The following is a 24,677-nucleotide window of genomic DNA, read 5'->3' as shown; positions in this document are numbered from 1 at the left end:
TTCATGCTTCCTGCTGCTGACCAACTTTATGGAGATGCAGATTTCATTTTCCAACAGGACTTGGCACCTGCACACAGTGCCAAAGCTACCAGTACCTGGTTTAAGGACCATGGTATCCCTGTTCTTAATTGGCCAGCAAACTCGCCTGACCTTAACCCCATAGAAAATCTTTGGGGTATTGTGGAGAGGAAGATGTGATATGCCAGACCCAACAATGCAGAAGAGCTGAAGGCCACTATCAGAGCAACCTGGGCTCTCATAACACCTGAGCAGTGCCACAGACTGATCGACTCCATGCCACGCCGCATTGCTGCAGTAATTCAGGCAAAAGGAGCCCCAACTAAGTATTGAGTGCTGTACATGCTCATACTTTTCATGTTCATACTTTTCAGTTGGCCAAGATTTCTAAAAATCCTTTCTTGATACTGAATTTGGGATTTTCCTGAGTTGTCAGTTATAATCATCAAAATTAAAAGAAATAAACATTTGAAATATATCAGTCTGTGTGTAATGAATGAATATAATATACAAGTTTCACTTTTTGAATGGAATTAGTGAAATAAATCAACTTTTTGATGATATTCTAATTATATGACCAGCACCTGTACTCCTACTCCTGTTCATATGATGTGCTCCCTGCTCATCTTTGTTCTGTCTGCTCCAATGGATCAATAAAAGTGGTCATATGGAACTGTACTGAACTCTGTGTTCTTGTTGACATCCCTGTTGGACTCAAGCCACCTATCCCTTAAAGCCTAAACTCCTTTACAATAATTACAAACATGATTATACCATCTCAAATCCTAAACTAAATAAAATGTAAACATTTACTTCATGTGTTCTACTGAAGTGTGTATTCCCTCTGGGTTGCCCTGTGCAGAGACCTGCTTTGATGGAAAGGTGTGTGTCATGCCAAATTTGTATACGTTAAAGGCAAGCTCACACTGCTGGACTGCAAGATCTGAATCGCTGTGGTGCTCACACTAAACAACAAGGTTTCTTGTCATTTGTCGTCTTGTCAAAAAAATTTGTAATGTCTGGATGTGCTCAAATTGATCGAGTCAGCTATAAGCCTCAGAGAAGCTTTTGACGTTTGACCTCTTCATGTAAATCACAGACCCGGCCCCAGTGAGTCTGGACCAAATTGCCCCATTGTCATTTTTGTAGCCACTAACGCACTGAATCTCTGTCTCGCATACATCCGTAACTCAACACCAAAAATCCATGCAAGTATCGTTCTTATCGATCTTTAGATGAGTTAAGTTTATATGCCCCTATTTAAGGTGATGCAATTCTTTGCTGGCTATCAAGGTTAATTGTTTGTAAGTTTTGCCATTCTTTTATCTTCTCTCTCTTTTTTTCTTTACCTTTGTTATCCTGTATATATGTATTCTTTGCTTAGATTTAGTTGTATGTATTCGTACCCTCATGTATTAAAATCCATTATATTCACGCTTGTCTCTTGCTTGTCTCTGTGCGGCCCATGGACCAGGTCACTTTAACGTTTTGATTTTATGCTGAAACTAAAACTGATTCTGCAAACTGATAGGAGACCATATACACTGAACAAAATTATAAACGCAACACTTTTGTTTTTGCCCCCATTTTTCATGAGCTGAACTCAAAGATCTAAGACTTTTTCTATGTACACAAAAGGCCTATTTCTCTCAAATTTTGTTAACAGATCTGTCTAAATATGTGTTAGTGAGCACTTCTCCTTTGCCAAGATAATCCATCCACCTCACAGGTGTGTCATATCAAGATGTTGATTAGACAGCATGATTATTGCACAGGTGTGCCTTAGGCTGGCCACAATAAAAGGCCACTATAAAATATGCAGTTTTACTGTATTGGGGGGGTCTGAAAACCAGTCATTATCTGGTGTGACCACCATTTGCCACACGCAAATGCTGCCGTAACGCCAATCCAGATCCCAGATCCAATCACCCAAATATGCTCAATGGGTGACATGTCCGGTGAGTATGCTGGCCATGCAAGAACTGGGATGTTTTCAGCTTCCAGGAATTGTGTATAGATCCTTGCAACATGGGGCCGTGCATCATCATGCTGCAACATGAGATGATGGTCGTGGATGAATGGCATAACAATGGGCCTCAGGATCTCATCACGGTATCTCTGTGCATTCAAAATGCCATCAATAAAATGCACCTGTGTTCGTTGTCCATAACATATGCCTGCCCATACCATAGCCCCACCGCCACCATGGGGCACTCAATCCACAATGCTGACATCAGCAAACCGCTCACCCACACGATGACATACACGCTGTCTGCAATCTGCCCTGTACAGTGAAAACTGGGATTCATCCGTGAAGAGAACACCTCTACAAAGGGCCATTGAATGTATGATGCCGAACTGCAGTCAGGTCGAGACCCCAATGAGGACACGAGCATACAAATGAGCTTCTCTGAGATGGTTTCTGACAGTTTGTGCAGAAATTCTTTGGTTATGCAAACTGATCTGTGGTTGTGAGGCCAGTTGGATGTACTGCCAAATTCTCTGAAGCGCCTTTGGAGATGGCTTATGGTTGAGAAATGAACATTCAATTCACGGGCAACAGCTCTGGTGGACATTCCTGCAGTCAGCATGCCAATTGCACACTCCCTCAAAACTTGCGACATCTGTGGCAATGAGCTGTGTGATAAAACGGCACATTTTAGAGTGGCCTTTCATTGTGGCCAGTCTAAGGCACACCTGTGCAATATTCATGCTGTCTAATCAGCATCTTGATATGCCACACTTGTGAGGTGGATGGATTATCTCGGCTAAGGAGAAGTGCTCACTAAAACAGATTTAGACAGATTTTTTTAAGGTTCCTAATATTGTTTTGGGAGTCTCCTGGAACAGGTTGACATTCAGGCAAGGTCAAAAAACACTTTAGTTTTTTCATAATATACATTTAATTTCACCTTAGTTCTCAATGATTGATAAAAAATGATTTGTTAGAAGCAGTTTGAAGAATCAGTCTCTCTAAACCCCTCCTTTCCGTGAGCCTACACTGCTCTGATTGGTTTGATGGCCCAGTCCTTTGTGATTTGTCTACTGCACACACCATGTGCCGGAAACAAAATGGCCATTCCCATTACTGAATGACTGCTATCAATTCGCAAGACATTGTATACAATGTATGGAGAGAAAAGATGGCATTTATTTTACTGTATCAATTCGAGCCCGAGTCCGTCTATGAAACGTCTGAAGTAGTTGATCAACCAAAGCTGATTCGCAATCATGACTGGAGTAGGACATTTCTCTGTGGTAAGTGGCACCTTAGTTTGTGTTATTTATAAGACGTGATAGCGTCACCGTTGAAAATCTCTAAACATTACATAAACATTTAGGCCAGATGTGTACATGTGACTTTTTTGCCATAACTATTAACAAAGTCAAAAATACCTATCATTGTTTGGCATTACAATGGGTGTTTACTGTTCACATAGAGAATACTTAAACTAGTTAGTGCGGACTAGTAAAAAAACTGTTTTACAGTTATGTAAGCAAACCGGCCCACAAAACTCTCACGTTAGCCAAGCACAAACATGAATAGCTGATAATGCATTACATTTTGTAAACAAAAGTCATGCTCCATCCTTGATCATTACTCCAAGTAATAAGACAGACAAGCTGCATTAATCAACACATTTTTAGAAAGTATTGGACCCACATCTGAATAGCAGAATGCGAGTTAGCTGGTTAGCAGGAGATATACAGACTAGGGTGTACGTTACAAAACATAACATTCAAAACTATGGATTTTGAACGATCGCTAGAAAATATCAACATCAATTATTAATCATACTTACAGGTTGAGATTCAGAGGAGCAAGCTGGTCCAAATAAACTGGACAATGGACATTGATCCATATTTTTTAGACCAAGCATTTTGTGAATCCTGCGTCAAACTCCTTGAGGTTTGAGAAGCAGTCATCAGTAAAATGACGGGAACACAACAAAAGATTGTAGGCTACTGCTGTGGTATTGAGGAAAAAATGAATTTTCCCTGGTGTCTGCACACACAGTAAGTGGGCTGGCAATATGCTAATGTTTCGTTGTGACGTCACAATGAAGCGGCTTCAGATTCGTTTTACAAATTACTTGTTTAACTGACTCAGAATCGACTCTTATTTTTGAAAGACAGTAACTATCTATGGTGCACTTTCAGATTTAAAACTTTGCGGGATGTTTTCAATCTGTCTGCAACCTCAAAATCATGTATTAAGATAAATCATTATCAAGATTGCCTTAAGAGTCACTCAAGTGTTCATGATGGATTATAATAAGCTTGTTCGAGATGCATGAGTGCTGCGCAGACCGATTGGTGTATGACATCAAAGTACAGCAAGAGCGACTCAAAAGAGTCCTATGCTCCCCAATCGCTCTCGTTGTACTTTGACGATGACAACGCAGCCCTGAAGTATCAGCAGAGATTGAGTCAACTAGATCATCCACTGTGAAGGCCTCATCAACACGACAGCCACGACACAGCTCCTCAACAAACTGTCCATACCAACGTGATGAATACGATCCTCAACTGGAATAAATACTTTGATTGTTGCGATCCCATCGGACTTATGATAGCTACCTGAATCATAACAAAGCACTGTTCGCCAGAGGAGAACTGACCCCCCGACTAAGCCTGGTTTCTCCCAAGGTTTTTTTCTCTCCATTTTTACACCTATTTGCCACCTGATGTCACCTGTTGGAGTTTGGGTTTTGTTGCCACTGTCGCCTTTCTTTGGCTTGCTTAGTTGGGGATACTTGATATTCAACAGTGCTTTGATCTGCCTGCATTGACACCATTTTCTTTAAGAGCTGCTGTGCAGCCAAAATTATATACCAATTATCACTGTAAAGCTGCTTTGACACAATCTGCATTGTAAAAAGCACTATATAAATAAAGGTGACTTGACTTGACTTGTAGTCTCAATGAATAAGGCCCAGGTGAACCACTGGCAGTTGGAGTGTGTGAATCCTCTTGTGTTTCTGCTAATTTGCCTAACTTAAAATATTTTTTTTTTAATCTCTGTCTGTGCAAGATGTACATTTTTGGCAAGCACCTAAGACTAAAGCTTAAATCTCTGGACAGTTAGATGCTTATCAAGGGTGAAACAGGTGACAAATGTGTGAACTTGGGTGGTATGGGGATATGCTCCACACAGAGAAAAAATGTTTAATATCAGTTTTATATAATATTATAGAAACAACACTTGAACAAACGGAGAACTGAGCTCAAAATACTAGAAACTGTTAGAATGATTTTTAAAATATTGCTTTTTTAATATGGCCTTGTTTTATAAATTCATTTGTTACCTACAAATTGTTTAATTCTTTAAATTCAATCATCCGTCATTTAGTCAGTTGTGCTCAACTCAATACATGACATGATCAATTGTGCTTTATTGCATCATGAATAAATAAAACTACAAATACAGAAGGAAAAATAAAGCTATAGTCAACCAATTCAAATCTTCCAATAAACAATTGTTAGGCAACCAAAGTGGTTTATTAGAATAACACTGTAACATCATTTTTCAAAACATAAGCACAACACACTTATTTTGACAAATTCATACTTTGACCTAAATCAGCATGAAGCTCAAACATTTCAAATTTCATTATGACAGGAATAAAAGACAATGATAGATTCATGGCCTAAAGTTATATTCCTCTTTCCAGAAGTCTTACTTTGTCTTTTCCTTTTTGTAAAGCACACTTTCTATATTTTTTATATAATATATATAATTATATATATATAATAATTTATATATATATATATATATATATAATTATTATATATATATATATATATATTTGTCATTTCCTGATACACTGGCACTAAATATCATCACTAAGAAAAATGGAAGCTGTTGCATTAGAAGCCACTGTATATAATAATTTTCATATATAATAAATTATTTGCAACTCAGAGCATGCAGCTGAAATACAATATACACTGATACTGCGGATACACTGATATTGCATTCAGATGCCTGGTTTTTGTGAACGCTTCTGGGAGGTTAATTAAACCAAACCACTTTAACGATAGACTTTGCTCAGGCATTTCAGATGCTGTGCAACGAGATCGTTGGTTGATCCAGTTGCCATCCCATTGCAAAGTCACATGTCTTTTTTGATGCGCATCAAGCGTTTCCATCACAGTTTGTGTATGTTTTCGTATAACATAAAAAATTTTATCCCATTTGAAGGCATACGTTTTTATGCACATTTTTTGAATTTATGTGCAATCTTTGCATTTCCATTCAGCGTTATCCTTATGCAATACTCCAAAATGCAAATAAAAATAGGTGGATGGAAAGATATTAGAGTCAATCTTTCAATCGATTTGTTCAAAAAGCTCATTCATCTATGAACTAAGCAAATGATGGTCTTTTATGAATGGGTCATTGAATCACTTCCTCAAATGATTTGTTAAAAATTATAGATTCATTCTGAAACACCACTGTGTTGAGAAGAAACGTTCTGCTCCAGTTTTGTTTGGAACTATTTTTGTTGGTCAAACAATATTTCTTCCAAAATGTAAGTGACTTGTATTAACTTATTTAGTGAACTTGCAGAAAATCAAAATCACATTTGCCTGCACCTCGTGTTCACAACACTAGTTTGTGCTGCGCGAGAAGTGAATGAATCTCTGATTGTGTAATTCACGGTGCATCATGTCAGCGTCTCATTATGACATCCTATATCGCTCAGAACTGAATAAAACTAGGGGGACTAGTTTTCCAGGACAACCAGACTTTTCCAGGATGTGTGGGAACTCTGCAGAAAAATGAGCATAGATGTGAGATCCTTATCCTCAGGTAATTTTCTGTTTTCTGTGGCACAAAAAGAAATTGTTCTGACACACATACGGCATGTTACTACTACTTTGGACAGCGTCTTCCATTAGACAGCTCCGTTGGCTCCTGTAATAAGAGGGAAATTGTTACCTATGAAAAAAATTTGCTTGCAATTCATGACATTTTGAGCAAATCTTGATGTAGGCCAAACTATAAAGATAAGAGTGTAGTTTCAAACTACTAATAGATTTGACTATATTTTATTAATATTTTACAATTAACCTTAAAAATAAATATACATTATAATCAATCACATTTACATACTTAATGACTCAAAATTTGTATAGTCGTTGTACTAAGCATCTTTTTTGAGCATCTCTGTTAAAACTCATTAAACTAGAGCAAGAAAAGATTGTTTTCTACAACACATTTGTGCAGGGTTGCCACAAATGAACCACTGCTGTGGCATCAGAATGTAATAATTGCATATCATTATTATTATACAGTATGTAAAGTAATTATATTATTAATGTAATAAAATGTTCATAATGTAATTCTCAAAACAAAATCTTATATTATTTTGTATTATATTTTTTAATCAATGATTAGTGAAATAATGTTTATAATAATACTTTTCTGTCAACATAATGACGTTGTGAGCACATTTTTTTTTTTTTTTTTTTTTTTTTTGATGACATTAAGGACATTCTTGTGTGCATACAGGTTGGTCCAGAAGAATTTGAACAATGACACAATTTTTTTTTTTTTTTTTTTTTCTCTGTTGCATTTGAAAAGTAATTTAAGCACTCTTTCTCTCCACAGTGCATATATATTGATTGGAGTTGGAGCTAAACTCTACAGGATAGTTCTCTAGGAGTTGGCTATCCCCGTCTTAAATGGTTCACGCTAAAAGGGTGCTCCAATCAGGATTTTGAGCCGATCACAGGAAGCAGTATCTGCCGTTACGATCACCAATACCAATCTTTTTGAAATTTTCTTTTTATCATGTAGAATTATTTAAAGGGATGGTCCAATCAGGATTTTTACAGACATTTGTTCAGGGCCTGAATTTCATTTTTGAAAATGGGGGGAATCCCCCAGGTAGATAGGAAGGTCTAAAACTAATATTGAGGTAAGAAATACTAAAGAAATGTAATAAGAAATCAAATGTAAAATAATACTGGATGCTCTTCCCTGAATAAATTAAATAGAGATTAATCCTTACATTTAAAGGATTAGTTCACTTCAGAATTAAAATTTCCTGATAATTTTCCAGATAAACCAAGATGTTAATTTCTTTTTGACTGAAGAAAGAAAGACAAAGGTTTTTGAGGAAAACATTCTGGGATTTTTCTCCATATAGTGGACTTCAACGGCTACCAACCGGGTGAAGGTCCAAATTGCAGTTTCAATGCAGCTTCAAAGGGCTCTACATGATCCCAGCCGAGGAATACGAGTGTTATCTAGCCAAACGATCGGTCATTTTGTACAATATAAAATAAATTAAAAAATTCTACACTTTTTAACCACAAATGCTCATCTTGCACTGCTCTGTGATGCACCACGCATTACGTAATCAAGCTGGGAAATTCACACATAGGCTGAAGTACCGAGCAAGTGTTTACAAAACAAATGTGCAAAGATTAAGTCAAACGGCCCTTACAAAAAAAGGTAAAACAACGATAGCAGACGATTTTGAAGTTGGAGGAGAAAATCCGCCCTATCACGGTAACATTATGTGATTATGTAATATGTGGTGCATCGCAGAGCAGTGCAAGATGAGCATTTGTGGTTAAAAAAAAGTGTATATATATATATATATATATATATATATATATATATATATATATATATATATATATATATATATATATTTTTTTTTTTTTTTTTTTTTTTAAGAAAATAACCAATTTTATTTGAAAATGGACTAATCCTTCAAATAATATTAATAATAATAATAATAAATACAGGACAATTTAAATCTAGAGCATTTAATAGTTAAAAACTAAATAAAAAATGCATCTATGTTTGTTATGGCTTGAAAAGAAAAGAATACTATATTGTTTTAGTACAGAAACTATTACAATATGACAATGTTTTTGGTGAGTTCATATTGTATTAAATATCTCACAATTAAAAAATCCTTACAGTGTTTTCCACAGGATTTTGTGAGACTGTGGTGGGTGGACATCGGTTCCTCTAGGGGGGGTCCGGGGGGCATGCAAAATTTTGTACACTTCAAATTTAAATGAATAAATCTGGTGCATTCTGAGAGCAAAATTAATTGACTAGATCAATGAAGAAATTTGTTCTCTTGTAAACAATTTGTGCTTTAGTAATTTATTTACTGGTGATGACACCTTTGCACAGTAATTTTATAAATCCAAATGTTAATAAAAAGTTTAAAATTACTATTTGTATTCTTATGAAATGAAAAAAAAAAAGATTTATATTAGATTTATATGTAAATAATTATATGTATTTATATTAATGTAAGATTAAAAGACGCTTATTTTAAATGTATTGTGCAGCTTTTTAATGGGGCAAAAAGATATGATAGATACAACAGAACAAAATAGGCTATTAATAATCTTTCAGTGTGCAAAACCATTATAATATGAAACGCTCCAAAACAGCAGCAAAAAAATGCTTATGGGTGCCCGGATGCGCTCTGACTCCACATTGCTTCAAGCACATCATTGTGCTTGAAGCAATGTGGAGTCAGAGCGCGCAGTTGCGCTGCGCATTGAAAAGTTCACGGTACAAAGAGAGTCCCTGTGTATATCTGCATCTAACAGTTTATTAAACATATGTTTCTTCTCATTTTTAAACTCCAGTTATTGCGCGTGACGCAAATTCATAGTCCTTGTGTTGTGTGATCTAACAGACATCCTGTAGCCAATATGATGACATCGTTCAGAAACAACAATAAACTCCAGAAAGATAAAGTCATTTTATGCAAATCCACAGCCCTTTATCTACATATCAAGTATTAAAATGGGAATATATCATATTGGAGAGTTTTACCGTGCTGGCTGTCGTTACCGAACACGACGCGCTGTTTGAGTGCTGAACAGAGAATGATTGACAGCTGTGGCAGAGGGAAGACGAGTTTCTGACCGTGAACTTAACGATGTACTCCTTCACATGAGGCTATGGAATAGCTTAAGATTAATTTGAATATAGTGCACGAAAACTTAATTGGTGCTAGTCTACTTATTTTACTATATGACTCCCACTTTTGCCATATAAAAGAGCGCAATTATCAGACGGTTATTTAAATATCGCGACAAACCTGATTTCTGTTTCATTTTGAGACTGTGGCGGGACAAATTAGAATGTGGCGGGCCGCCACAGTCTAGTCAATGTATGGGAAACACTGCCTTTAATTTGAGCTTCATTAACTAAAAATTATTATATTACAAAACTAAAATGATTACATTACAAACATTTTATTATATTAAGAATGTAATCAGTAACATCACGTGAGCGTATCTGCGATAGAGACAATACTCCAAAATCTCTACCGGTTAATCTACTGGTATATCCCACACCCCTTTGAGGTACTAGAGCACATTTGCACATAAACACTGATCAAAAGCCGCACTTTCGTTCTCTTGACAAACTAAAAAACATTGAATGAAATGGAATGAAAGATTGATTTTACTGCATCTTGGCTTGCTTATTTTGCACAAGAGCATGATCTATTTAAGTCCATATATCATACTAAAAAGAATCTATGCTTCTACCATGGGTTGAGAGCTGTAGTTCCAACCACACATCTTTGTGATGCTGTTTGCAAATGTTTGTTGGAACTATGGTTTTGGGAAACACCAAATCGCTGCATTACGTTATCTTGCGACCATAATTGGCTTTTGGGAACCGCACCCCTGAATGTTAATCATTATCATGTAATCACTATGTATTTTAAGCAGCAATCTATCCCATTTGTGTCAGAGTATTTGGCCACTGTGCAGCCCATCAAAACCATTAGAGAATCCAGCAGTAGGACCATCCACTACAGGACCTCTAGTGATAAAACTGTTGTACTAAATGTGTGAACACCCCATAATACTTATCTAAAGGGAAATCTAGATTCACTCCACTCCAGTCCTATCTGAAGCAGCTTACCTGGGAGAAGCTTTTGGTTTGTTTCATTAGCATTTTCATTTTGTGGTACTTCCTTTGTTTGTTTCTGTTGTCTGAAAACTATAGAGGATTACAAATAAAGATGAAAAATACAGTTACAATCTACATGAATTGCTGTCAGAGGCAGAGATAAACAAGTGAAGTCCAGACCACAAAAAATAAAATATATTAAAAAGGTATAGTTTTTAAGAGGTTCATTGTTTGCAGCTTAACCACATTCATATACATTTCAATGGACAATTTAAAAAATTTGAATTTGTCTCTCTCTGAAGCAGTTCTATCAATGTTGACAATTAAAGCAACTTTATTTAAGAATTAAAAAGATTGCGCTCAGAATCTGTATTTTTGTTGTAATACTCACCAATTCTTTTAGTCTTAAAAAGGTAAACGCAGATCCCAAGAACAACAGCTGCTACAGCTCCAGCTCCAATCGCAATTCCAATAACCATAAAAGAGCCTTCATTACAGTCTTTGCATTTTCCATCTGCAAAAAAACAAAACAAAAAAAAAATACATTTGACAATGGCATGTAATGTATAAATGTCTACTATATTTAGAAAACTGAAATTCAATTCTATTGTTAAGCCTTTAGCAATGTCATTTTAGTCATTTTAAGGGGTCATAAAACACTAAACCTCATTTTCTGAGATTTTAACAAGTGTGTTACATCCGTTAATTTTAATTGTAATCGTAAGCTGTTTGTTTCAAATGCATGAAACTTTTATAATTAGTTTTGTCCTAATTCCTATAATTGAAAAAGATGAACACGTGAGCTTTTATTTTGATGTAAACTGCAGTCAAGCTTTTATTTTAAGTTTACATACACATCTCATTACAAATCTAGTGAAATGCTGTAACTGTCAACTATGCAAATTTGAAAATATGAATAACTAGTGCCTGCAACATTTCCAAATTCACGCTTAATTCAGCACATGCAGAGATGGAGTTCACTGCATTCATTCACTGTGAACTGAGATGCAAAGCTGATCATGTGCTGATCGCATGAGCAAAGTTATCACTTCTCTTTGCGCAGTGCAAACAGACAGTCTTTAGCTATTTGGTAAGGACACAAAACCTTATCATGCTTTCGCGTTTAGTTTGTTTGACAGAAATGGCACAAAACATGACATTGAAGATCTTTTATGTTATTATGAGAAGTTTAAATATATTTTCAGGCCACCACAGTCTAGTTCAGAGCACTGAAATGTATTTCTGGTCAATGTTGATACCATGGCGCGCCACCCCAAATAAATCAATGAATGAGAAACACTGGTGTCAGTGTCACAGGTTGTGACTTTTGTCACATTATGGTGTACTGATGACTCATCAGTATCTCATAATTATTCATGAGATAGTGCGTGCTATCCTATGAGAGACACGTTCATGGACCGCAAGTGTTTTCGCTTTGTGAGAGTTTCTGCTTGGCCCAATTTCTCCTCCATAGACCCATAGCAGGTGTCATGATAATCACAAACACAGAGATCTACCTATAATCTCACCAAGCTAGCTGCTCTCTAAAAAAAAACTTACAAATCATGCTTTTAAGTTGTTTCAAGTAGGCATTGCCACCCTTGATTCCTCAGAGGAAACACCCCTGCTTTAATGATTGAATAAATGCTTTCGCTTTGCCTACCCCATTTCTTGATAATTGGTCCTCCTTTGAGAGTACTGTGGGACACAAAACAGTCATATTCAGCTTTTTCATCCTCCTCGATGTCCACACTTTTCCTCAGCTGGAAGGTTCCATCATTGTTTGGTCTGACTCCTGTGGATTCAACCTCATTATCAGGCAGGGATGTGCGATATTTCCTTATCGTCAACATGACGTCTTTGGGGTAGAAGCCAGTGGCCAGACAGCTGAGTTTCAGCTTACTTTTGTCACTGGTAGACTTTTTTGCAGACACATAAACATCTGGAGGAGCTGAGGACACAGTAATCAGTTTATCAATTACTTCCATCTGACAACTGCAGATAATCAACAAATGGGTCAATGAGGTGACGCCTTAATTTTCTGTCTGGTTGCATTTTTTTTCTGTTAAAATTTGGTTTAAATGCATAAAAAGATACCATATATATGTAGTACCTCTCCCGTGTATTGCACTTTGTAATTTTTTGTTATTTAAAGTGTCAAAATATCAATGTCAAAATGTGGTGCGACCATCCGGCCATAACTTCTGTTTTGGAAATGTCTTTGAAATTACTCTAAATTTACTCTAAGTCATTTTCAAATTTACTCCAATTCATTTTCTATTTGCACTATTTGGCACTATGATTTCCAACGTGTTTTGTAATCCTGTACAAAATTGCAAAGCATTCGTATTTATATTTCCATCATAATATACAAACAAACTTTGTCCGATGATGTCCATTTTATGAAATATCATGTGGTGCAACCACCAATAAATGACCACTTTGGGACTTTCATGTTGAAATCCATTAAAAGACAGGACGTTGCATCATATACCAATATGCGAAGGACCCATGAAAACAGCAAGCAGGTTTGCCTTAAATTTGGAAAAAAATAACCTTTTTAACAGCTGGTATGTAGTTACCTCATTTGGATATCATATGGTATGACCTCAAAAAAACAATGAATATTAAGTTATTTCCGCAAATATATACTTTTATTACAAATTTCATAGTGACCTTTTATGGGAAGCTAGCTTGTTTTGTTTAGGTGGCCAATTCTGTGCCTGTAAATTTTGACTGAATTTGAAACTATCATATGGTGCGGCCACTGCAGAGTGTTTTCCATGATAGATATATGTCCTAGATTGGCAGTTTTTGTGCTTTTATATTCAATTGATGATTTATATACATAAAGTACTTTATTATAGTATGATTTGGAATACAATTTTATGCAATTTGGGTAATTTTCTGAAAATATTTCAGTTTATGTTTGTATTGTACAAAATTGTTTAGAGCATTTAATTTCAGTTTGGTAATTATGCATTTATTAGCCATTTATTGTTTATTTTATTAACTATTTCAATCTATTTTACCAGATGCCACTGCCAAGCAAAAAATACTGGCCATAAAACCGCTGGCATGTTAATTCTGACCCTGCAGCAGGAATGGAGTTACACCTTGCTAGGAGAAGAGTGAAATGTTATTACAATTTAAAATATTTGTTTTCCATGTGAATAAATAGTAAACTGAAATTTATTCCTGTGATCAAATCTGAATTTTCAGCATCATTACTCCAGTCTTCAGTGGAGTACATAAGCAGTTCATCACAACAAAAACTATAGAATAAAACTTAAAGGGACTTCGGCACTGACACGGCTTCAACACGGCATTAATCTGAAGGAATGCACCGTGTTTGGGTCCGTTTACATGTTGCATCTAAAAACGCGTGGAAAGCGCGCCCGCGTCTCCTCCTTTCCAAAGCACTTTCGCTCCCATGGCATCTGTCCTTGCTATGCAACTATGAACTCTCTGCAAGAGGACAAGGAAATATCAGCAAAGGATTAATTGATTTCTAGCCCTTGCATTAGCTTTACTAGATATATCTGTGGAGATGAGAAATAAAACCCGGCTGAGCTTTTGATGTTGTTACGGAAAGGCCGAAGCTGATCGGTTGGTTCTTGTCACATGACCTGCGGTGCGTTTGAGGCATTCTGAAGAGCATATAGGCGCACCTGGAAACATTTGATATAACGAACATGAGAATTAACGATCATGCGTGACGCGCTATGTGAACTCTACCCAGCCGCGAGTCCTAAAGCACCAGATACAGCTAATATCAGCAATAGCAGCGTCTCACACTCAGTTACAAAAATAAAAACAGTTACAGCCTACTGGTTATAGCCTAAATGTGGCAAGAATAAAAGGTAAAAACATTATTCTTTAAGTATTTGCTCTTTTTTTTCTCTCCATAAAAAAATATTGGAATCAATAAGAACCAGTTTCGATAAGCAGAATCGGAATTGTTAAAATTAAAACGATACCCAACCGTATATGCTGCTCAAGAAGCATTTCTGATTATCAATGTTCATATTTTTTGTTTAAACTGTGATATATTTTATTTGTCAGGATTATTTGATGAATAGAAAGTTCAAAAGAACAGCATTTATATGAAACAGAATGTAAAATTTTGTAAAATTATAAATGAGCCATTCTACAAAATGGGTGCCATTTGGTTCAGCAACGTTTGATCAGATGCATAAGGCACAAAAAATGTCCCAAAGTGTGTTTCCAAAGCTTCAAGTTATTAATTCAAGTGCTCTTTCTAACATGATATATGATCAAATTTATTTTTTTTTTTTGATGATTAGCATACTATTTTAAATCATTTTTCATTATTTCTGTTGTGAACAACAGTCAAGATGGCATTCCAGGGACCAGTTTACGACAGCGCCCCTCTCTAACTGCTGGTGTTTAAGAAAATGTGCCACACAGTGATTGAATCTTTGGTGAATGAACATAAACAAATGTTCAGCAACATCAGATAAGATGTTAGGACAACTACCAGACACCTCTTCCAGAGCAGGAAGAGGGACCTTCTGCACCCACCAAAACCAAGGAGAGGACTTCTCATTGGACGACACATTGACTCTAACCACCAAACTCATTCCTAAGGTTTAGGCAAGGACTGCCATAAAAATTCCTTCAGGACCTCCTGGATGGAGCAGCAGTGACTGAAATAAAGAGAGGCCACAGAGATCTACCTAAATCCATTCATACCTATGTTTGGAGGCCTTAATTTGATCTAAACTGCATCACATCCACTCCATCTTCATGCAAAGCACAGTTTATGTTAATGGTTACTGACTGTTAAAACAGCAGGTCATGGGACAGACCTGGTAACAGATAAACAAATGCATGGATGATGATTTAACCATTTCATATCTTGTTCGGTGTCTATCTGTTCCCTAGTCCCCCAGTCCTTTTAACACTGTACTTTATGCAATGCAAATGAGTTCCACTCTAGGGTGGGCAACACCGGGGCTGCTTCAGATAACAGTGGCCAGTCACGCTCCAGGATCGGCAAGGCACCCAATTTCAATCTCCTCCTCATCAGAAAGGGATAAATATGTCCCCCGGGTAGACACACCCTTGTTCTGCGTTTCCAGCTCGACGGGGAAGGAGACATTAACAGACACTCCATGTCCTGAGTTTCTGACCTGATGAGGAAAGAGACTACAAGACGGTTAAGGTGAAGCTTTCGCGAGCAAAACCTTTTACATTGCTTCCAGCTGCACTCTAGCTGCAAAAAGGGCCCCAGCATTGAGGGACTTCATCTGACCCTTATGGCTCCAACAGCAGCGCAGCCCAGTCCACAAAGGACCTCTGCATCGGCAGACATTGCCTGCACCACACGGCTCCTCAGTGACGCAGCCAGTCTGCAAAGGAACCTGTGAAGATTCATCTGACCCAGCTGCCCAGTCCATCCTAAAGGACCCACAAGTTCAGCATCCTCCAGCCCAGCGTGGCACGACTATTGGATCGCGACTCCGCGCCCTCCCACTGCATGCAGCCTGTATCCTCAGTGGAAGCTGTCTCTGCTACCGGACTGATCACCCGACTGTGTGGAACATAAATATAAACTTAACAAACCTCTTTTCTAGAGACCTTGGCATTAGTTTATACATGCAAGCATATGTTTTTCTAACCTGTTTAGATAACAGTTACTTGAGGTCAGCTTGTTACAAATAATAGGGATATTATTTGTTGAATGATAAATAAGCAATTATTTATCACCATTTTACCAGAGCCATTAGGTGGCTTCCATAAGAAGCATTCCCATACGATTCTCTTCCATTCTACATTCAGTTCAACAGCATTGCATTTATCCATTCTGTGTTTACTTCATTTCTTAGTTTCTTTGATTTAATTCAGTATTCTCCTTTGATTATTATTTTACTATCTTTTAGAAGTGCATACTCATTGTTTCATTATTAATCGTTGTGGTATTTACTCTTGCATGTCTATTGTTAATAAATTTCATTGATTTTATAATAACTGTGTCTTCCTTGTGTTGATGATCAAAGACTCTAATAGTTGGCCAGACTCTCACAAATCCTTCAGATAAATCAGTTGACCAACCCCCTCTAGTTTATATAAATTCTGAATTATTGAACAGCTCTTTTGGAGTGTTCTTAAATTGTTAAGATAGTATTCTTAACTGGTGCCCCGTATTACAAAAGGAGGAAGGGGTCATCTGATACACTTATAACCACACCTTAAGTGACACGTGATCAAAAAGCACTACGACACCGGTGAGTGGAGTAAAAATCATTACATTTCATAGCCAATTGGTCTGGGTGAACCAACATGACATTTGCATCTAAAATATCACCAAATAAATTATATATTTTTTTCAAACATACTATTTTCAGGTTTATATTTGTTTCCCTGTTTACATCAGATATATTTATTCACAATAAACCTTATTTTTTTTGGTAAATATTTTTTGATATTTAGATTTGTGCGCATCCATCAAGTTTGACTTACCACCCCGTCACACTAACTTGTTTTATCTATAAATAATGCACTGTTCCTTTAAATGACATTACAAAGCCGAAGTAACATCATTTGAGCCTTATACCCGCCAAGAACAAAAGCAGACAACAATGTATTTTTTTTTTTTTTTTTTTTTCATTGTTTATTTGTTGCTTTTTCATGTTAGGCAGGGCCCGTCAAGCTCAAACAAACCAACCCGTCACACAAAATAGATAGGGAAAATGTTTTTTTTTTATTAATTTTTTTAGTTTATTAATACAAAGAAAATTATATTTCAGATTGAATGTATGTATGCTAGGTGAGAAACTTGACCACATTTTGGGATGAAATTTACCAAAATAAAATATGACATAAATTAATGTTGAATTATGTTCTTGTTGTGTGGACTAATCAGATAAATGTAACTTTATTTGTATTTTTTAAGTGAATTCATTTTTTCAGTACAAACAATGAGGCTATTGAAACGTCAAATTCATATTTCAAGATTTAAAAATCTAAGAATAAATAATAATAAAAAAAGATTAAATTACAGACTTTCTATTGAAAAAAAGGAACATTTTACTATTAGGAAAACATTAGATTTTAAAAATCTATTTCTTGTTTTACTACTCTTTCAAGTTGTAGGTTTGTTTAAAAAAAAAGTTTGTTCTTAATGAAAATTTTGAAAATGCAAAGTGGAAATGGCACCCGTTTCGTAGAATGACTCATATGTCTTTACTGTCACTTTTGATCAATTTAAGCCTGTGTCCTTGATGAATTAAAGTATTAATTAATTTCAACTTAAATGAAAGTCAACTTAAATTAAATGGTGCATTTATGTTTGCAATGTGATTTTTTTAATATAAAAAAAATTGCGTTCATGAAAATTCTGTGAAATTTTAATAAATTATGGTTTACATTTAATCATATATATATATATATATATATATATATATATATATATATATATATATATATATATATATATATATATATATATATATATATATATATATACACACAATAACTGTGTTAAATTAAAAATAAAATATCTAATTTCTGTGGCTGAATCACTGTTACAGTATGCTTAAGCGAATGGTATTTTTAAAACATTTTTATTAGTTAAGCGATTTACAGGGAAAAAAAAGTGTTAACTACATGAACAAAAATATAAGGTCACTCTTTACAGAATCTCAAACGAACTGCAAATACTTTGTTTCTATAACAATTTAATTACTGAGAACTTGTATAAAAAATACAAGTTAAGCATGTTAAGGAAATGAATGAATTTTAAGATAAATCACAGTCGCACCATATGACATTTTTAAAGACTATGGCCAATTCATCTAGATAAAAAAACAAACAAACAAAAAAAAACACTAAAATCACTTAATTCATTCAATTCAATCTCATTTGTTTAAAAGACCTCTGAAGAACAGACGAATCTCAACATAACACAGACTGTTACGTAACAGTCAGGATCATTAATATGTACGCCCCCAATATTTGCATATGCCAGCTCATGTTCAAGGCATTACACAAGGGCAGCCAGTATTAACGTCTGGATCTGTGCTCAGCACAGCTGATAGACAGGGATGATAGACAAGTCATCAGACTTTATGCAGGTAAGCAAGCAAGAACAATAGCGAAAAATGGCAGATGGGGCAATAATAACTAACATGATTCATGATAACATGATATTTTTAAATTGTCTTTCTAAATGTTTCGTTAGCATGTTGCTAATGTATTGTTAAATGTGGTTAAAGTTACCATCGTTTATTACTGTATTCACGGAGACAAGAGCTGTCGTTATTTTCATTATTAAACACTTGCAGTCTGTATAATTCATAAACACAACTTCATTCTTTATAAATCTCTCCAATAGTGTGTTAGCTTTAGCCACGGAGCACCATCAAACTCATTCAGAATCAAATGTAAACATCCAAATAAATACTGTACTCACATGATCCGATGTATATATGCAGTATGCATGACGAACATTTTGTAAAGATCCATTTGAGGGTTATATTAGCTGAGTGAACTTTGTTTATACACTGTATTATAGTTGTGAGCTTGGGGGTGGGGAGCGCGAAGATTTAAAGGGGCCGCGCGCTAAATCGGTGCATAGTTAATGATGCCCCAAAATAGGCAGTTAAAAAAAATTAATAAAAAAAATATCTATGGGGTATTTTGAGCTGAAACTAAACAGACACATTCAGGGGACACCTTAGACTTATGTTACATCTTGTGAAAGAACGTTCTAGGGCACCTTTAATATGAATTAATGTGTACACTACATTAATTAATTTAATGTACACACTTAATGTTTGAATAATTGCAATATATTATTATTTATTGCATTTTAAAATTGGCCTGTCGAAAATCCTTATACGTCACTGACCCAAATACAAATACTGTACTTTTACTCACAGCCATTTCTGAGTTCCTCGTCTCCATATTCTCTGAATTTGTTGAGCCAGTCCACACACTCTTTCTCCAGGTAGCCCTTGGTGTACTGGTTTAGGATGGGCACATCATCCCATTTCCTCTTGGTTGGAAGAGCCTCTTTAACAGGGGCAACCCACTGAGAATCCTTATCATTAAAAGACAGAAAGTTCTCGCCATCATAGCTGTACTCATCAATGCCTCTGGAAAACTCATTTCCATCAACTTCACAACCATGTCTCCACTGAAGCACATGAACATCTGAAAAGGACAAAAAAACAAAATGTTTGTGAGATGATAATAACAATAGAATAAGATAATTATATGAATATGCATTTTAAAATGTATCAATGTTCCTCACCTGAATCATTGTCTTTCATACGGCCCATCAGAATGTTGACGTTCACATTAAACCACTGTTCTTTGCTCTTTCTGGACTGGGTGCCTTTTTCCCAGTAATCCTCCTGCATTTTCTCTTTCATCCAGTGCTGTGTGGGAATCTTTCTCTTTTCCTTGCTATTATAATAGTCAATCTGTCTGTCATCTAGCAGACCCATAGCAGTGAATTCATGGATGCCCGGCAGATCAAGAGGTTTGGACAAGGCCGTGTAAATGTAATACAGGGAGTGTTTTTCTGCAATACAAAAAAAATACAATAGCATATGTATAAAATAAGTGTATTTGATAAAAGGGGTAGCTACATTTCTGAAGGAGTATGAAGTGGGTGAGGCACAAGCAGAACAAACATTTCTCAACAAATTTCAGTTACAGAAAGAACTAAACAGACTAAATCTATTGTTATATAAAAACAGAGGAACATTTTTAGTGAAAATCCCCAAAAAGCAATCCTAACGGGATCTGAAATATATTTACTATTTTAAGGTTATTCTATCAGAATATACATACAGTAGGATTGTTTCTTTTGATAATTTGAAGCGGCTATCTTGGTGACATTACACCAATATTATTTATTTACCTGCTTGAAGTGAAGGAGAAGTCCCGCAGAGGAACAAAAAACAAAGCAGAGCAAAACTCTTTGTCGCGACACCCGAGCCCATGATTAAAAATCTCTTGATTAGTCTTTCTAATTCTGCTGATGTTTACAGACGTCTCACAACACAGTCTGACTGCAGAAAATGGCGGATGAATTTAAACCAATAAGAAAATCTAAAACGACAGTTTCATCCGTATCTGGGCAGACTATGTTAAATCAACAACACAACCTTTAAAGGTGCACAGCCTAGACTGATTTATTACCTTTAAAAATAGGCTACAACAACGGGATAGACATTTAAATGTTCAATAAAACATTATTAATGATATTTACAATAAGCAGCATTCCAGCCTAAAAGTTCGCTGCTTGCCTGTTACACTTAGCAAACTGCACGGACAACAAGTAACTAAATTTTTATTAAGACTATTACAGGAAGGTTGACATAGTATTTTTTAATTTTTTTATATTTTTTACAGCACAAAACATTACAATAATACTGAACATAAACAACTTATAGAGCTCTGACCTGTACCACCTAACTGCTGCAGATTCAGTTAGGCATTAGACAGACTGAAGCTTGGCGCTGATGTGACCATCATCGTGACAATAGGCAATCACATTACTTTCCGGTGTTGCATAAATGTAATTGGCTAGTGTCTGCGCTAGATTATTTGCATAAGGTGATCTGACTGGCTGACGTTTGCGTTGGCGCTTGAAAAGTTCTGAAATTTTTTAACTTCTGCCACGAGCAACATGAATGAAGTTGGATTATTCAGAGTCACAGAGACGACTCTGGCACTGGAGACACTGCATAAAGCACAGGGCTAATATGAATTGGTTTGGGGATACCAGCAGTACATATTGACACCACAGCGGTGGATCCTCCACACTGGATGCCAACCTCTGACGCTTGAGGATGGTTTCCCCTGATAGAACAGAGCAGGGTTCTGGAAAGCCAACTGCCATGAGACATGACTCAGGGATGATAGACAAGACATGGAGAGGATCTGGAAGGTCTTCCAAGACGAGACAAGGATCTCGAGGATCTGTTGAGACGAGACGAGGATCTCGTAGATCTGTTGAAACGAAACAAGGCTCTGGAAGATCTGATGGGATGAGATGAGGCTCTGGAAGATTTGATGAGATGAGACGAGGCTCTGGAAGATCTGATGAAATGTAATGAGACTCTAGCATGGCTGCTGAAATGTGACAAGGCTCTAGGATATGTGCTGAGATGTAATGAGGCTCTGGAATGGTCTTAAATGCAGAAACGGAATCTGATTCGGCCACCAAAATGTGATTAGGAACTGTCGAGAGAGTTACTGGATTTGGTAGTACAGAGAGTTTTGGGGTTGCAATAACTAGACTGGAGGGCATGGAAAACTGCAATGGTACAAGCTCGGCTGCTGACGGAGCTTCCTCTACAGTAAACGGTGAACCACACAGTATTAACGCATAGTCCATAAAGTCTCTCAGAGAGGAACTGAATGTTCCTTCAGGGAACTAGGATCTTAATGGCTCATTGAGTCCCAAATGAAAAATGTCCTTTAAAAACACCTCATCACAAGGAACCAGAAAAGATAACTTACTGAATTGGTGTATATACTCCTCAATTGATAGCTGTCCCTCATGCAGAGCTAGTAGCTGGTTGACCGGATCCATAGTTGCACTGGGAACGCTCAACAAGCCGCTGGATCTTGGTGTTGGCTGAGTATTCTGTAATGTTTGGAATTAAGACAACAGGGTGGTAGATCCAAATGCAAGCTTTTATTAAAATGAGCCTAGTCATACAGGCAGAGGTCAAACACCAGCAAACAGATATAAGAGGGCAAGGCAAAAGAGTAATCCAAAACACAGGCAATGGTCAAGGTAGGCAGCAACTGATCAAACAAGAAAAACAGTCTAGGGTCAAAAAAGGCAAGGCAAGGGCAAGGGCAAGGGCACACAGAGACAAGGTGGGATACAGGGCTAAACAATACTCAGCAATGTGTTTGTGTTTGGGTGCAGCTTGTAAAGTGTCACTGATGGGAAACAGGTGTGAGTGTGTGATTGGTTCCTAGATGGGGAATTGTGGGAAAGGTAGTCCAGAGTGATGTGTGACTGTGTGTGCCATGAAAAGGTGACAATGGTGAACTGGTGACCTCTGGTGTTAGTAGAAGGAAACAACAGGCGCAGGATACGTGACAGTTTTACACAAAACAATACTTTCTTTGGGAGCTATATGTAGATTTTAACTTTATAAAAATGCACTTTTTCAAGAGAAGGCAGATGAGGGAACGTTGCAACTGATGTCACTGTTGACATGATAGGTTGAGAGGTGCTGCACGTGATTAAGTTAGCCGTTAAGCTTTCTCCAATGGTAAGAGATACAGACCCTCTTATCTCCCTATAATAGTACGATGTAGTAAATTCACTCAAAAGGGAAATATTCATAATTATTCATAACTCATTATGATTATTAATTATGATTAATTATGAATATGTAAATCAGTTAATCAGATTAACTGGATGTAGCTACATTAAGATTAATATTACAATCAATTAACCTGTTCGTCCAGTGAACACTCAGTGTTGATTGTTTATTAATTCTAAGAAATGTTCCTTTCCAGGTTATGGAAAAACAACATTCTTATTGTACCGTACTACTCAGAGCACGTAGTCAGGATTTAAATCACTTAAGAGGCAATTTATTAGCAGACGGAGTCAGAACCAAAAATGTATTGTGCACAATCTTTATTAACTAACTCACAAACACATAACTAAACTAACAAACACATAACATACACACAGGTCACACACATACGTAGGTAAGAATGAGCAATGATAGAGTTGAACCGGAAGTGGAACCGGAAATGGAGCTATAGGAAAAATTCAAAGTCAAAATCTGGAAAAGAATCATCAGTTTCCTCAGTAATAAAACCCCTTTGCTGACAAAGGTAAGTTCTACAAATCAATACTAAATTGCTGTTTAGTGTTCAAATGTATGATATTTGCAAGATGCCTTTAGGCTGAGGAGCATCGGGTCTGCAGGCTGAGGAGAAATCTTGATGATTCGGTTCAAAGTTGTTGCCAGTATCTTCTGCGTTGGATGAAGTACTATGAAACAATTTAAGCTGTTAATCTGACTCTTAGTGAGGAACAAAGTTCTTTCTCTCTGTCATAGATGAGCACATGGCTGGGTTGTAGGCTTGTAGGCCTTGGCCTGAAGAGGCCTGCAGCAACAAGGGGGTCCCTTCAGTCATCCAAGAGGCAAGAAAATGAGAGAGGGAGGGGTGTTGGGAACTGGCTTTTAACCTCTGGTCAAAGTCACACCTCTTAGGGTTGACCGGACCAATGCAGATGTTGTATTTCTGGGCGCCAACACGCCTCCTGTCAGGGCTTTTACGACCGAGCAAGATTAACTGGCTGAGTTTTTGAAGAAGAACTATTAAAGATTCTTGTAATACTGATGTGTTACACAGGTATGGACATAACGCATACACAAGCATTTAAATCTTCTCGATACGAACCCATAGACACTAAACATGGCATAATTGAAGTTACCTTAAATGTATCATAAGACATGTGAATATAATGAGTGCAATACTACAACAGTAATAATGAATACCATTTCCTGGGGATATGCATGTTCATTTATAGAACATTCTGTCTATAAATTAATGCAGGAAAGTCTGTGTTCTGGGGGGAAAATGCAGGGAAGATGCAGGTTTCCTGTGTTTCTTTGTCTCTGCTTCTCCACGTGCAACACACACACATACTTTAGAGCAATAAAACTAAGGCTGGTCTTCTCGGGGGATGGGGACAGACCCCAGAGTGAGCTTTAAACAATTA

General features: G+C 36.6%; 1 protein-coding gene across 1 annotated transcript; it reads right to left on the bottom strand.

Moving 5' to 3' along the window:
• Window positions 1-5,394: 5,394 nt before the first annotated feature.
• Window positions 5,395-20,988, bottom strand: LOC125268380 (zinc-alpha-2-glycoprotein-like). The gene is made up of 7 exons (XM_048190540.1): window positions 20,829-20,988; window positions 20,214-20,486; window positions 19,838-20,113; window positions 12,597-12,884; window positions 11,325-11,447; window positions 10,946-11,023; window positions 5,395-6,940 (listed from the first exon to the last, which is right to left on the bottom strand). Exons 1-7 carry the CDS (start codon window positions 20,908-20,910, stop codon window positions 6,921-6,923), a joined length of 1,140 nt encoding a protein of 379 aa, XP_048046497.1. The 5' UTR covers window positions 20,911-20,988; the 3' UTR covers window positions 5,395-6,920.
• Window positions 20,989-24,677: the final 3,689 nt, after the last annotated feature.

The sequence above is a fragment of the Megalobrama amblycephala genome, linkage group LG1, assembly GCF_018812025.1.
Source record: "Megalobrama amblycephala isolate DHTTF-2021 linkage group LG1, ASM1881202v1, whole genome shotgun sequence".
Taxonomy (NCBI): Eukaryota; Metazoa; Chordata; class Actinopteri; order Cypriniformes; family Xenocyprididae; genus Megalobrama; species Megalobrama amblycephala.
This window is presented reverse-complemented; position numbering and strand designations above follow the sequence as displayed.